The 16,226-nt window shown below is 36.0% G+C and overlaps 2 protein-coding genes across 2 annotated transcripts in view; one reads left to right on the forward strand and one right to left on the reverse strand.

The window, feature by feature from the left end:
• The first annotated feature begins 1,526 nt into the window (after positions 1 to 1,526).
• tbx16 (T-box transcription factor 16) lies at positions 1,527 to 4,912 on the forward strand. Its single transcript, XM_073819776.1, has 9 exons — positions 1,527 to 1,542; positions 1,641 to 1,797; positions 2,057 to 2,159; positions 2,538 to 2,702; positions 2,784 to 2,930; positions 3,399 to 3,469; positions 3,954 to 4,039; positions 4,152 to 4,365; positions 4,459 to 4,912. Exons 1-9 carry the CDS (start codon positions 1,527 to 1,529, stop codon positions 4,910 to 4,912), a joined length of 1,413 nt encoding a protein of 470 aa, XP_073675877.1.
• A 4,888-nt stretch (positions 4,913 to 9,800) lies between these two features.
• klhl22 (kelch-like family member 22) overlaps positions 9,801 to 16,226 on the reverse strand; it is a 29,484-nt gene continuing 23,058 nt past the window's right edge. Inside the window, exon 7 of the mRNA XM_073819434.1 lies at positions 9,801 to 15,391. Coding sequence (XP_073675535.1) covers positions 15,050 to 15,391 — 342 coding nt within the window. The 3' untranslated portion in view covers positions 9,801 to 15,049. The remainder of the gene's footprint in view (positions 15,392 to 16,226) is intronic.

The raw sequence follows: 16,226 nt of genomic DNA on the forward strand, positions 1-16,226 counted from the left end.
AATAAAGCTTTTTATTTTAGATAAATGCTGATCTTTGGATCTTTCTTTTAATAAATTACATTTTAAAATATATTCAAATTGTAAGCAGTTTTTTTTTTTTTTTTAAATAGTAATATTTCACAATATTTCTGCTTTTGCAGTACTTTAGATCAAATAAATGCAGGCTTGGTGAGCAGAAGAGACTTCTTTAAAAAACATCTTACTGTTCAAAAACTTTTGACTGGATCTTCAAACATTTTCAATAAAGGTTTCTTATTGGCATTGATGGTTCCAAAAAGAACTTTTAACATCCATAGAATGTTTCCACATTAATAAAGGTTCTTTAGAATGTTACAATGTTCTTCACGCTAGGAAAAATGGTTATTTTAAGAACTCTTCACTGAAAAGTTCCTTTGGAGAGCCAAACATGCTTCTTCTATGGCATTGTTGATGCCTTTTAATGGATACCTAGTACCAAAAGCCTGATCTTTTCAATACAATTTCAAGAATATTTCAATCTCCAAAGAACCACACAGCCATTCTGACCCGCAAATACTAATTCTTGATAAGAAGAGCTTCAAAGAACCATTAAGAAGCTTTGGTTTTAAGACTGTATGTCAATATTTGTCTCAAAACTGCTGTTAAACAGCTGTTGACAAAAGACCACCATAACCAAACCTGAAGGTAATGAAGATGTTTAGATGCTCAAGTTAAGATGGTCCTGTGTGGTCTTTTGCAGTTTCTTCATCATTTAAGATGAATATTTAGACTGCGGATGTTTAACCCACAACCTTGAATTGCAAAAGCATTTCCATTAAAATTCATTGTGAAGACCGAGATTAGAAGTTCAGAAGAACCTCATACTCTAGTGACAACTCCAATTGCATTTCAAATTATTTGCCATGGTCTGACCTGGTTGTAAAAATCAGGACCTAGTGTCTGTAGCACCAGTGAGAATTAGTGGATACGTCTGTGTGAATTAGCAAACACGAGCGGTGAGTGTGTCAGATTATGTTTGCGTGAAGAGGTCAACCCTGTTAATTAGAAGGTGAAGTCTTTGCTCTTCCTCACATTAGCTGGATTAATGAAGGGAATTTTGTGCTTGATTTGCCTGCATGCCTGTACGTATTTGCTTAAAAGTCCTTTAGCAGTTCATAAAGACATGTTTCCTCTGCTTGTCCCCTTCCTGCCGGGACTCTATCAAGCCTTTGCTAACTCTCTTTGATTCTGACCATCAACCAATGAGATCATGACATTGACTCATCACCGTGTCACTTCAAAGGCTGGGAACGGGGGTCCAGGCTCCGCCCACATCCAGAACCCACTTAAAAAGGAGTGGGACACCTCCTCAGCATCTGTGGCAGAAGGAACAGACAGACAAACACACCAAACCCCTTCATCCTTGGACTTAACATTGGAATTAACTCAAGCTCTTTGAGTTCTTATGGAGAACTTGCAATTTTAACTGAAACACTGTGATACTGCTCATTCTGATCTTCTCTTGTGGTCAAATTCTTCTGGAGGACATCTTTTGAGAAGCCTAAATCATGCAGGCTATCAGAGGTGAGTACTTGACTTAGCTGTAATGCACATGGAGAGCTCTTACTCTTCATTTGGAGCCTATTTAGAGTCTAAACACAAAATATCTCATCTTTCCTCAGACCTCAAGCACAATTTTAGCCTCCCTCCTCCACCTTCCATGGCTGGAGCTGGTGATTCCTATCATCAGGGAAACATCCGAATGACTCTGGAGGATCCGGAGCTGTGGAGATCCTTCCATGAGATCGGCACTGAGATGATCATCACCAAACCTGGCAGGTCTGTCTCAGAGCCAAGTTCTTAACTCTTAAGACTCAAACTAGAGGTTCTCAATGCAGAGTTTAGCTCTAAACCTTATCAAACGCACCTGAGCAAGCTCATCGAGCTTCAGAGTTACTGAAAAGTTACTGCCAAGTGAGTTTGATAAAGGTTGAAAGTAAACTCTGCAGGTCAACTATGGAGAACCCTTGAACTAAATCTAAAGACTTGACTAGAAGTGCTTAAAGTTAACCTTGACTTCTGCATGCTTGTATCACAGGAGGATGTTTCCACATTGCAAAATCAGCTTGTCTGGATTGGTGCCATATGCAAAGTACATCTTGCTAGTGGACATGGTGCCAGAAGATGGTCTCAGATACAAGGTTAGTACCTAAACCTCAGTTCATAGATCACAAACATTAAAGTCTTCTCCATTTGAATGCCCCAAGTCTAGACCATTAGTGTCCTATTGAAACGAAGAGCTGTTGAATTGGGAATCAATCGTGAACGGCTGGAGCGTTGGGGGGACGTTGTCACGTGTCTCCCCGGAACGTTCTCACCACTGATTGCGCTCCTCAACTTCAAAGAGCCCCAACTCTTCCTGTTTTTACAGAGCCCACTGGGGGGTTTTGCCCCGACACACACTCTCGTTCACACATTGTCTCACACCCCAGCACCCCCTGCACCTTATGGCTGCTTTAGAAGCTCTAGTTCACTATTCTGTCTTCAGTTATTTAATATAATGCTTTTTTTTTTCATAGTGGAACAAGGACAAGTGGGAAGTCGCCGGTAAGGCTGAACCTCAGCCACCTTATAGGACATACCTACACCCTGATTCACCAGCGCCTGGGAGTCACTGGATGAAACAGCCTGTGTCTTTCCTCAAGCTTAAGCTGACCAACAATGCTCTGGACCAGCATGGACATGTAAGTGCCTGTTCTGATTCTTACATTTGTTTAATAGTACTTCAACTTTGATTTTAACCAATGCTTCTCTTTTCAAATCAGATTATTCTTCACTCTATGCATCGCTACCATCCACGTTTCCACATCGTCCAGGCTGATGATCTGTACAGCGTACGCTGGAGCGTTTTCCAAACCTTTACCTTCCCCGAAACCTCTTTCACCGCCGTCACTGCATACCAGAACACAAAGGTAAGAGTTTTATACATTTTATCGCTAAAATATTCAAGATTTCAGGGCTAAATTGGGGAGGACAGACCACAAACCAGTCATAAGTAGCACAGATATATTTGTAGCAATAGCCAACAATACATTGCATGCGTCAAAATGATCGAATTATCGAAAAATCATTAGGATATTAAGATTATGTTTTATAAAGATATTTTGTAAATTTCCTACCATAAATATATTAAAACTTAGTTTTTGATTAGTAATGTGCATTGCTAAGAACTTCATTTGGACATCTTTAAAGGCGATTTTCTCAATATTTTGATTTTTTTGCACCCTTTTCAAATAGTTGTATCTTGGCCAAATATTGTCCTACATGTACAAGTTCTTATGCATATATTTTAAAGTTTTATATTGTATTTTGTAGTTTTATTTTGTATTTTTTTTAGATTATTATATCTGAGATTGATGGTTATATTATTTCTCCCACAGATTACAAAGCTGAAAATCGACCACAACCCCTTCGCCAAAGGATTCAGAGATGAGGGCACAAACTCTAAAAGGTAAGATTACCTTGATGTTATATTTATTTTCATTACCCGTTGCTCTAAAAAAAAAAAAAAAAATCCAATATATATATATATATATAACATGACATTATAAATTATCAATTCTTGAAATACAGCTAACAGACTTGAATTATTTCTAGAGAAATATAAGAAAAATAAGTTGTTTTATTGCAAAATATACAATGAAGTACAAACTTTTATTTATTTGCAAAAAATATATATATTCAAAATAAAAAAAATATTTTTTTATCATAAATGACCATCTCTTGAATTACAGCTAATAATAGACTTGAATAACTTAAAGATAAACATATAAAATAAAAAAATATTTTACAAAAAAGTATTTTATAAAAAAATTAAAGTTTGTAAAAATATTTTTAATAAAATATTTTCTATATTAAAAAATTCCAGTAAGTTCAAAAAATTAGTTTACAGTTTTACATTTTTAACCATTTTAATTTGACTTTTCCTTTGACAGGCGAGCAAACAGAAGTCTGAGTGATCCTGAGAGAGTTGCAAAGAAGATGAACTTGTCAAAAGACTCTGAACATGGAAGTCCACGAGGTAATGATCTCTACATCTCCTTGTATGAACAGATTTGGTAGGCTTTTGGGCTATTAACTAATAGTTGTTGTATCTGCAATTTACTAAAGTCTCTTAATATTTATCTCTTCAGATATCCAACAGTCCTCATGTGAGGGTCTGGAAGATGAACACGTGGGCCGTAAGGAATCAGAAGTGAAGGCTGAGCGCTACTCCCCATGGGGAGGCGCGTGCGACCGAGACAACGGCCACCCTCTTCGTGCCGAATCCCCTCCGGGATCGGACCCTCGGGACATGTACAGCTCTGAACAGCTCGTACCAGGACAGAATACCTACCAGCCTTACAGGTACAGCCTACCGACCTCAAACACTTAATATTAAGCTATTTTCTCTCTCATCAAAGTCTCAATATTAAATACTCAATTAAACCTTTTCCATAGATTTCATGAATACGGCAAATCACCCTCGCCGTCCTCCTCCAGTGTTGGCAGCAGCGGATGCGGAAGCCGCTCCAGCTTCGAATCCCGCGTACCGGATGTTGCCACCGTCCCCGATCAAGACACCTCCAGCAAGCCCTCAGCCCCTGAGTTCGGCCTCCCTCCCTGCCCGCCACATCCCTCCACGGGACACCAGGACTACGCAGGGGTGCTGAACATGGCCATAGCCCAGGCTAAGCCAGGTATGCTGGGCCACCATCCTCTCTACACACCCTACAGCACTGAACAGTCTCTGGGACAGTGGAGCGGCCCAGCGTCCTCTCAGTATCCACCTCCTCCACCTCCTCATCATCACCTGCCCACCGAATACAGCACCCAGGCCGTTCATCACGGCTATCATCACGGAAACGTAGGGGACTGGAGCCAGTACCCACTGTTTTCTTACTCGTGCTGGTGAGCGAGAGACGGGACGCTTTGTAAAGTCTTGCACAACAAGGTCTGGATCTTCGGTACCTGCGAGAACCAGAACTGTGAGCGAAGTGGCACTAACTAGAATGTTGTTCGTGAGTCAACTTGGATGCGAATAGAAAATAAAGAACCTGCTCCGGTTTCATTGAAGAAAAGGCCATCTGCTGATCTGAGGGTTGTCAATTGTGCCGCATTAAATGCATTTGAAAATGCTGTCCTTTAGACTTTTGATACATTTTGACTTGAAAACTCATGCCTGCGTAGCGAGGACCAAGAATGGACTGGTTTTCTTGGCTTCGTTGTTAAAATGTCTATTTATTCTGTGTTTGCTTTTGCTGCTACTTAATATTATTTTTGTTAAAAAAGAGAACCGTGTAGTGTAAAATGCTGTTTGGAAAATGCAATGTTGTATGTCTGAAATTCAGAATGGTCAGTAAATGTGTTCAAAGATCTTGTGGTCATGGTCTTTTTCTTTTCTAAAGAAAGAAATAAGCAGCTAATAAGTGTATATGAACATATACAAGAAGTTCAGTTTCAAGGGGAAGTGAAGTAGACAAAAACATCTGTTTTAAAAGTTAATGAGAGCACTTTGAAAGTCTGTGTGAAATTCTAATTGTAGAGTGCTATTAATTTTATAGATATATTGATGTATACAAACACACTGCAAAACATGCTTTTCTTACTTAGATTTTTTGTCTTGTTTCCAGCCAAGATATCTCAAAATTCTTAAATCAAGAATTTTCTAGACTAATAAAAATTATTGTCTTGTTTTCAGAAAAATACCCAAAATCATTGCATTTTTGCTTGAAACTAGCAAAATAATCTGCCAAATCTTGTTTTCTGTTTGAAATAAGATTTTTTTGCTTACCCCATTGGCAGATTATTTTTTTTTTTTGCTGTAAACAAGAAAATAATCTTTACTTGTCTTCTTGATTTAAGAATTTTCAGATATTCTGGCTGAAATCAAGACTAAAAAATCTAAGTAAGAAAAGCATTTTTTGTTGCAGTGCATGAATATAAAAATAATGATATTTTAATAATGATCTAAATCTTAGTAGAATCATTAATATGTTATCCTGGACCACAAAACACACAAAGTCTTAAGTAGCTCAGGTATATTTGTAGCAATAGCCAAAAATACATAGTATGGATCAAAATGATCGATTTTTTTTTTGTTGCCAAAATTCATTAGGATATTAAGTAAAGATCATGTTCCATGAAGATATTTTGTAAATTTCCTACAGTAAATATGTTAAAACTTAATTTTTTATTAGTAATATGCATTGCTAAAAACTTAATTTGGACAACTTTAAAGATGATTTTCTCAATATTTAGATTTTTTTTTGCACCCTCCGATTCTGTATTTTCAAAATAGTTGTATCTCAGGCATATATTGTCCTATCCTAAACAACAATATATCAATGGAAAGCTTATTTATTCACCTTATAGATAATGCATAAACCTCAATTTGCGAAATTGACCCTTATGACTGGTTTTGTGGTCCAGGGTCACATATAAGAAGCTGAAGTTTATAAAAAGAAACATTTCATAAATTTTAATTAGCTTGATTGCACACAATGTTGCCAAATCATCAAAAAAAATTGATAAGTTCAACAAATATCAACCAGGTATTTGATAATTTTTTCATACTTTTACGACATATGCTATACAAAATATTCATTTTTAATTAACTTTCAATGCCTATTTTTGTTTTTCTTTCACTCCCCCCCCCCACTTTTGTTGCCTCTAATTGGAACCCCACCCATCTCTGTCTGTCTACACACACATTATTTGATGTTGCATCCTCGGGACACTTAAGGTAATACCTTACATAACAAAGCATGTCATAGGCCCCTCTGTGCCCATGAAAGAGTCTTAAGAGGCGTGAAAATGGGGGGGATGTCAGGGCTCTTCTCACCACTCCGAAATGCAGACAGACATTGATTGCTGCCGTCACGGATGTCAGGCGCTAATGACTGCCGTAAAGGGGGGAGGGAGGTGTATTTGTGTGTTTGTATGTCCTGAGTGGGAGAATTAGCTGAGCTCAATTCATTACAGAGCTCTTTAGCGTCTTTTAGACAAGCTTAGCAGCTATTCGGCACTCACACACACTACAGATAAGTATTATCACGTTGGAGTTTACTAAGCTACTTCTGTGGTGCAAACAAGAGAGCAGTACGCCTGGTTTCCTTACATTTTGATACCTGAAATAGCTGATTTATATTAAGTGGCCTTAACTACCATGTACTTAGATTTGAATTAATCATTTGATACAATGCACTGATGTGTTTACTTATATTTAAAAGAAAATGCCTGTATGCAATTACATTGTTGACCCATTCCTAACACCTTAACCCATCCTGAAACCTTATCTGTATCCCACCTCAATAGCAGCAAACGTGTTTTGCAATACAACATGAACACGATATGTTCATATTGCACTTTTTTCATGCAAGTACATATTTAACCACTGATGAGAATAGGTTTCTATTTAATATTTATGCAAGCGGCCTGTTTTCAAGCTTTAAAACTTAGAAAAGATATATATGGGTGTTTAAGTTCCATTTTTTTTTGCATTTTGTGACAGGAACTGTGTAAATACATTTTTATTAGCATGTCTTGTTAATCCAGTTTTCATGCACATTATTTTTCTTTTCTATTACAGCAGCATTTAAACAGCAAAATGCAGCTGAAAAAAGGTCTTAGGCCTTAAAAGGGCCTACATTTAATAATAAAGTCTTAAGTTGCACGGGTATATTAGAAATAGCCAAAAATACATAGTATGGGTCAAAATTACCAATATTTCTTTTATGCCAAAAATCATTAGGATATTTCATTAAAGATCATGTTGCATGAAAATACCTAGTAAATGTCCTACTATAATATATCAAAACTTAATTCTTGATTAGTAATATGCATTGCCAAGAACTTCATTTGGCCAAATTCGAAGGTGATTTTCTCAATACTTTGATTTTATTTGCACCCTCAGATTCCAGATTTTCAAAAATAGTTGTCTCAGCCAAATATCGTCTTATCCTTACAAACCATATATAAACGGAAAACGTTTTTATTCAGCTTCATGTCTTAAATCTCAATTTGAAAACTGTGGTTCAGGGTCAGGGTCACAAATGAGAAAAAGAGAGTGAAACAGTATTGAACTATTATACAAAAATGTTTAAAAATAAACAAAGCAAAATGCCTGTGATTGAGAGCAAAGTTACGCTTTTACTGTATGTTTCTGAGAAAATATTCACACTAATTTCTAATACACTATTTCTGTTAGATAGTGGTTACCCTAAAGTCATAAATCTAAGATATAAACATATATATGTACTATTATTTTTTACATTTACTTATTAGCTCCCATATTTTGTATATTTTTCATGCTGAATATATAATAAAATTTCATGTAGAATGCATAAAAATGCATTTTATTGAATATTCTATGATAAATATCTTACGTTTATAAACTTCTGTTAATATAAATGTATAGCTTGTATAGTGTATGTACAGCCGCAATCGAAATTATTCAACTCCTTAGAGACTGCAGTACAATACAAATACTAGCTTTTCTGACTTTATAAAAATTGCATCTACAACAGATTACTGGCATATTAAAAGTGATAATCTCAATAAATAAATGTAATATTCTTGAGTTCTAGGATTTTTTTAATAACAGTTATGTTATAATTATTCAACCCCTATTCAACATTATTGTTTTTTAGTCACTTATTTGTATTGGTGGAGGACAAAATTGCCTTAAAACACAATTAAGCCTTTAGACACTTAAAGGAGTAGTTCACTTCCAGAACAAAAATGTACATATAATGTACTCACCCTCTTGTCATCCAAGATGTTCATGTCTTTCTTTCTTCAGTCGATGAGAAATTATGCTTTTTGAGAAAAACTATTTCAGGAATTATCTCCATGTATGGACTTTAATGTGCCCCGAAGTTTGAACTTCCAAAATGCAGTTTAAACGCAGCTTCAACGGTCTCTTGATCCCAGCTGAGGAAGAAGGGTCTTATCTAGTGAATCAATCGGTTATTTTCAAAACAAATTGACAATTTATATACTTTTTAATCTCAAATGCTTGTCTTGTCTCGTCTCTACGATGCACATGCGTAGTCTGTGTAATCTGGGTATGTCAAAAAACTCCTATCTTGTTTTCACCTTCAACTTCAAAATCATCCTACAATGCTGCTGTACCTTTATTGTATACAGGGCGTTTGATCTTCTTTGAATGTTCACTTTGTAAACACTGGGTCGGTACTTCTGCAGCAATGTAGGATGATTTTGAAGTCAGCGAAGAAAACAAGATGGGACTTTTTTTTTGACAAACCCTAACTGTATTGACCTGGATTACACAGACTACGCAATGCAGTTTGCACTTAAAAGTAAGCTTAAGTGTGAATCTTTTTATATCTACTTTAAAGTTTAGGCCATCTTGTACAAATCAATCCAAAATCCTTTTGTCATCCTCAGTATGTCATATCATGCAAACTTGACTGGAAATACATGAGACTGTTGTCAGAGAGGGGAAACGAAACAAACGAGATGCTGAAAGGGTTTTTATGACTGAGTGAAGTGAATGAGAGAAAAGAGAGAACATAAACGTCCACGGTGTAAAAACCCTTTAAACACCATTTAACTCTGAAGTGAGGCTGTGAGAGCTCCTCTGGGTGACTTTAAAAAGACAAGCACGTGTTAATGCTGTAGGGGCAGTTAAAACTCAATCATACTGGATACTAGCTTCTGCATCTGTCACTAAATCAACCGTCCCATTTTCCAAATACCAGTTAGCTTGTTTCAAATTATTTCTCCACTTCAGACTCGTTGTATTAATCCATCCTTTAGAGCCACCCAAACAACTACAATACAATCCGTTGCTCTTTATTGTCAGTGTGATTATTCATGAATTTGACATTGCAAACTGGTAACAATGCAGTTAAAATGTGTAATGCATTTCCATAATATTTGAAGAGATACAATTAGTCTTAGCAGTCAAGAATGAATGTATATTTATATAATTTCATGTTAGATATAATGGATATTTGATACAAAAATCAAATATTCCACAAATCATTTATTAAAAATAAACAAATCTGTGATTTCCAGATTTCATGTGATCCTTGTTTATGACATTCAAAAGGGTCAAACGAATCAGAAAAGTACAGCCGACAGTTTAAAGAGGCGATACGTCTGATATACTGAAGACGGGAAATAAATAAAACAAAAAGCAAACATTAAAAAAAGAGTGCATAATATTTAAAAGAATTTGGAACAGAATTGCTTTTTACATCGCAAAGGACATCAGAGAACCCGAATAACGGTTCACGTTAAACTAACTCATCTAACACTAAGCACATTTGCAAATTGTTGATGATTTCTCTTTGGACTGACTTGACAGCCAACATATTATTAGCATTCGGCAACCTTTCTGACATGAAGTGCAATTTTTAATTTACAATAGCAATCGCTGTGGCATATCATCACTCCTTTCCTAATCTTATATACAGTGGTGTGAAAAAGTGTTGGCCCCCTTCCTGATTTTTTATTTTTTTGCATGTTTGTCACACTTTAATGTTTCAGGTCATCAAACAAATTTAAATATTAATCAAAGATAACACAAGTAAACACAATATGCAGTTTTTGAATTAACTAACCCACATGGCTCTGTGTGAAAAAGTGTTTGCCCCCTAAACTTAATAACTGGTTGGGCCACCCTTAGCAGCAACAACTGCATTCAAGCGATAACTTGCAATGAGTCTGTTACAGCGCTGTGCAGGAATTTTGGCCCACTCATCTTGGCATAATTGTTGTAATTCAGCCACATTGGAGGGTTTTCGAGCATGAACTGCCTTTTTAAGGTCATGCCACAGCATCTCAATAGGATTCAGGTCAGGACTTTGACTAGGCCACTCCAAAGTCTTCATTTTGTTTTTCTTCAGCCATTCAGAGGTGGATTTGCTGGTGTGTTTTGGATCATTGTCCTGCTGCAGAACCCAAGTTCGCTTCAGCTTGAGGTCACGAACAGATGGCCGGACATTGTCCTTCAGGATTTTTTGGTAGACAGCAGAATTCATGGTTCCATTTATCACAGCAAGTCTTCCAGGTCCAGAAGCAGCAAAACAGCCCCAGACCATCACACTACCACCACCAGATTTTACCGTTGGTATGATGTTCTTTTTCTGAAATGCTGTGTTACTTTTACGCCAGATGTAATGGGACACACACCTTCCCAAAAGTTCAACTTTTGTCTTGTCAGTCCACAGAGTATTTTCCCAAAAGTCTTGGGGATCATCAAGATGTTTTCTGGCAAAACTGAGACGAGCCTTTATGTTCTTTTTGCTCAGCAGCGGTTTTCGTCTTGGAACCCTGCCATGCAGGCCATTTTTGCCTAGTGGGGCAAACACTTTTTCACACAGGGCCATTAGGGCCATGTTTTTTTCCCTTTATAAAAAAAACCCTTAATTTAAAAACTGCATGTTATGTTTACTTGTGTTATCTTTGATTAATATTTAAATTTGTTTGATGATCTGAAACATTAAAGTGTGACAAACATGCAAAAAAATAAAAAATCATTAAGGGGGCCAACACTTTTTCACACCACTGTAGCTTTCAATAGTTTGTCGGTAAGTTTTTTTTATTTATTTATAAGTCTCTTCTGCTCACCAAGACTGCATTTATTTGATTAAAAACACAGGAGAAACAGTAATAATATGAAATATTATTGAAGTTTAAAATAACTTTTTTATTTTAAAATATTTTAAAATGTAATTTATTTCTGTGATGCAAAGCTGAATTGTCAGCAACATTACTTCAGTCTTCAGTGTCACATGATCCTTCAGAAATCATTTTAACATGCTGATTTTATGCTCAGGTATTGTCAGTGCTCATCTATTATGCTTTTTCACTTTTTGAATTTTAGTCAGTGAGTGGTGTGTATGTTTGGGCAAAAAATAAACATCTACAAAGTTACAAATCTCAAAGTCTACCCCAAAGGGAGATATTTAGTTCTTAAAAAATCCCTTTTCAAGAACTACAACGAACGGCTCCTTTGGACTACAGCGTTTGTTTTCCGGATGCTGTGATGTCACAACGCGGTCCATTAGAATATCATTTAAATAAATCCTGCCTATGGAAATTTAAATCGTTGGCGGGTGGGGAGGGACGAGGTGTGGGATTAGCTTAAATTTAGCGATGTATGGACAGTCGATTTTAGGATGCTTCAGCGAGCTGCAGGGCGGCTGTTATAAATGCAAGCATTGGCTAAAGTGTCCGCGAACTGCTCCGATAGCCGTGTTGGGGCCGCACCATTGACGTGTGCGGTATAGAGGGTCGAAACACATGCAGAGCCGCGGCTGATGTAAACACAAGCATTGACTAGAGTGACGATCATCGGTTGCCGCGTCGTAGACATGTGCATTGTGTTTTAAGACATTTATTCAACATACAGTGTAGATAGCTTCACTAGCCTTATGCTGGAGCTGGTTTCGGGCATGTAAATGATTAAATAAATGAGTACAATAATGATAATATCATGTATTGGCGATCTCGCAGGCTGACAATAGGACCAACACTACTGTAGCGTATTATTTACTCACCCTCCATGCATCCTAGGTGTATATGACTTCCTTCTTTCAGACGAATGCAATCGGAGTTATATTAAAAATAATCCTGGCACTCCCAAGCTTTAGAACTGAACGGCATAGACTGGTGTTTCTCTCCATCAGTCTAAAACAAGTCGATCCATAATAAATAGTGCCTTACATGGCTCCAGAGGGGTCAGTAAAAGCCTCCTTTAGCAAACCGATGTGTTTTTGTTAGAAAAATATCCATATTTAAAACATAAGAGTCAGTTTAATCCAGCTTGCGTAGTTGTACACGGAACTGGCTGCTTTGGGAAGGGGCGTGGCAGGACTGAAACGCCGTCTAAGCTGTTCACCAATCGCAACGCAGTGGGACTGCTAACCAATCACAACACATTTTGTTTTTCAGAAGGCGGACCTTCATCAAACCTAGAACTAACCAGCCTGGGAAGAAAACTATTGTAATAATGTAAATTATGTGAAAAATAATGCATTTTTCGAACCACCATGAATAAGAGCATGTTCTAGTGCACCCCAAAGCAAAATGAAGACTTTGTAAAAGAGCATAATAGTACCCCTTTAATAACGGTTCTTTTTTCTTTATTTTTTTGTTGGTTCTTTTTGTTAAAAACAATTGTGAGGCTTAAAACTGTGGTAAATTTTTTTCAGGATTCTTGATAAATAAAAAGCTTAAAAGAACATGGTGTATTTTTTGTTACATTATAAATGTTTTGACTGCCACTTTTGATCAGAGGTCGCATTAACCAAAAATTGTCTTTTTTTTTTTTGCAATGACAGAAAAATCTAAAAGCAATCGGTCACTTTGACAGATTACATTGAGGGTGATCTACTGTAATTTGTAGCTGTAATTCTCACACCTGTCCAGTTGGTGAAGAGTGTGCTCCAGTGTGACAGCAGAGCACTGGATCCAGAACAAAAACAAAGCGGCACAAATTTGTTGCTGTGTTCGATTACGCACAGGCGACTACACTAAAGCTACAACGATGTATCACACCACATTAAAGAGCGCCAAAATGGTTTTTATTGCTTGAGTATCCTAATGAAATCAACATAATCTGAAATTTGAGGCTTTGTTTTATTGCAATTCACTGTCACTGCGGGGTGTGGTGTTGTTGAATATGAAAAGTAACGCAATCTCATCTGTTTATCTGTTCTCTTCAAAATAAATGCATAAGCCTATATCGTCCTGTAGGTTCATAATTAAAAATGAAAATGTGAACAAACATAAATGCAACAAAATGTGTTATTATTATAATTAAAATACGAAAATTAAAACTATGACGGGTAATAATGGATTATGACGGAATTTTTACGACCCTGTTAAAATGTTAAAGTCTAACGCAACCTCTGTTTTTGATCAATTAATTTTGTGCCTGATTAACAAAAATGATATTATTCTTTAAAAATCTTACTTACTCCAAACCTGTGAAACTTTTTTTTTTAAATATTAAATCAGCACAACTGCTTTTTAAATGGATAATAACTAGAAATGTTTCTTGAGCTGCAAATCAGCATATTAGAATGATTTCTGAAAGATCATGTGACACTAAAGACTGGAGTCATGACACTGAAATTATATTTTAAAACATATTCAAATAGGAAGCTTTTACAATGTAATAACATTTTGCAATATTACTGATTTTACAACACATTTGATCAACTCTTGTGCAAATATTTACTCTGCGAATCATAGTACGTGCACTGCAAAAAATGCTTTTCTTACTTAGATGTTTTGTCTTGTTTCCAACCAAAATATCTAAAAAGTCTTTTTTCTAGACGAGTAAAAATTATTGTCTTGTTTTCAGAAAAAAAACAAGTCAAAATTAAGTGCGTTTTTGCTTGAAAAAAGCAAAATAATCTGTCAATGAGGTAAGAAAAATAATCTTGTTTTCTGCTTAAAAAATACGATTTTTTCTTTATACCCCATTGGCAGATTATTTTGCTTGTTTTAAGCAAAAACTCACTTAATTTTTACTTGTTTTTTCTGGTCGAGAAAATCCTTATCGATTAAAAAAAAAATGATATTTTGGCTGGAAACAAGGCAAAAAAAAGTAAGAAAAGCATTTTTTGCATAAGGTTGCCGACCCCTGCATCCTGTTTACTACTTCTTCACCATTTCATTTACTCATCTGTAAAATAAAGGCACCGTCATTATAAACAAAATCAAACCGTTTTTGTAAAGTGCATGTACAGTGTTAGCATATCAAACAGTTTTGGACATAAAACAAAACGAAAAATGTCAGCATGACTAAAATGGCACAACAACCTAAAAGAGTCCGAAAAATGTATCCACAAACATAAATGAGTGTGATTTGGAGATTATATAAACCAGAACACTTCCAACTTACCTTTAGTTACTTACAGACAGGCACAACAAAGACCGGTTACACACTCTAAAAAAAAATCAAATTGAAACGCCCCGAAACTCGACCTAGTAAAGAATAATGGAATTTCGTACAAGTCCTTAATTTAATAAAGTACAATTCCCTCATTTGCATTTTTACGCCTAACCTTCAGTCCGAGCTTGAGTTGTCCGAGTCGTCCCAGTCCACCTCTTCCCATGATGCTTTAGCCCTTTGCTCCCAGCTGCGCGCCTGAGCCATGGTTGCTCGTGGCAAAAGCAGGACACATGCTGAAAGCCCAGATACGCGGTCCTCGAGGGCTGTCCCGTTCTCCCATCGGTCCTCCTCCGCGTTATAAATGTGAACGTACTTCATTCGACTGCCTTTATCATGCGATCTTCCGCCCAGGACGTAGATGGATCCATCCAGGACGGCCACACCTGGCTCTCCGTGTCCAGCAGGCAGAGGGCTCACCACAGACCACACATCTGCTGTTGGGTTATAGCACGCAACCTATAAAGAAAAAAACACCTTTAGTTCAATCACTGGCTCTGGTTCAAAATATAGTGAGCTGCTTTGTCATCTACACTCTACAAACAACAAAATCTCAGAACATTATTAATAGGCAAGTGAGCCACACAAAGAATGATCCAATCTCACATAAGGCATAAGGGAGACTTGACAATAGATTCTAATACTCTAATAAGGGAAAAAATGTAATTAGTTGGCCTTGTTTTTCTATTTCCTGTCTCCTTTTTGGCGTTTTTGGTGCAAATTTTAGCGGGTCGATGACAAATTAATGCACAAAAAAGATAAAAAAAAAAAACATTTTAGATTTTAGAAATGTTCTCAGATTACTTAGAAATGTATTGTATATTTTAAGTATATATTTGTTGATTAAAAAAATTACACTACTGTTGAAGAAAAAAGACAATATTTTTATTCAGCAATGACATTAAATTGGTCAAATGTGAAAGTAAATTTTTACAAATATTAAAATTTCAATAAAATTTTTAAATATATATAACATTTTCTTTTTCAATCTTTCAGCAAGGACACCTTATATTGATCAAATGTGACAATAAAGACATTTACAAAATGTTACAAATATTTATATTTTAATTGCATTTTAAAATATATTAAAATAGAAAACAGTTATTTTGAAACGATAATATTATTAAAATTTACTGTTTTTGTATTTTTGAACAAATAAATGCAGCCTTGGTCAGCAAGATTAAAAAAAAAAAGATAATACATTTATTCGGCAAAGACACCTTATATTGGTGAAATGTGACAAAGACATTTACAAAATGTTTCAAATATTTCTATTTTAATTACATTTAAAATA

Source organism: Garra rufa, chromosome 15 (genome assembly GCF_049309525.1).
Source record: "Garra rufa chromosome 15, GarRuf1.0, whole genome shotgun sequence".
Taxonomy (NCBI): Eukaryota; Metazoa; Chordata; class Actinopteri; order Cypriniformes; family Cyprinidae; genus Garra; species Garra rufa.

What these genes read in the sequence shown, in the direction of transcription:
- tbx16 (XM_073819776.1), top strand. An exon ending in GAGGGCACAAACTCTAAAAG is followed by an intron (nt 3,470 to 3,953) that starts GTAAGATTACCT and finishes TTCCTTTGACAG; the next exon opens with GCGAGCAAACAGAAGTCTGA. An exon ending in AATACCTACCAGCCTTACAG is followed by an intron (nt 4,366 to 4,458) that starts GTACAGCCTACC and finishes CCTTTTCCATAG; the next exon opens with ATTTCATGAATACGGCAAAT.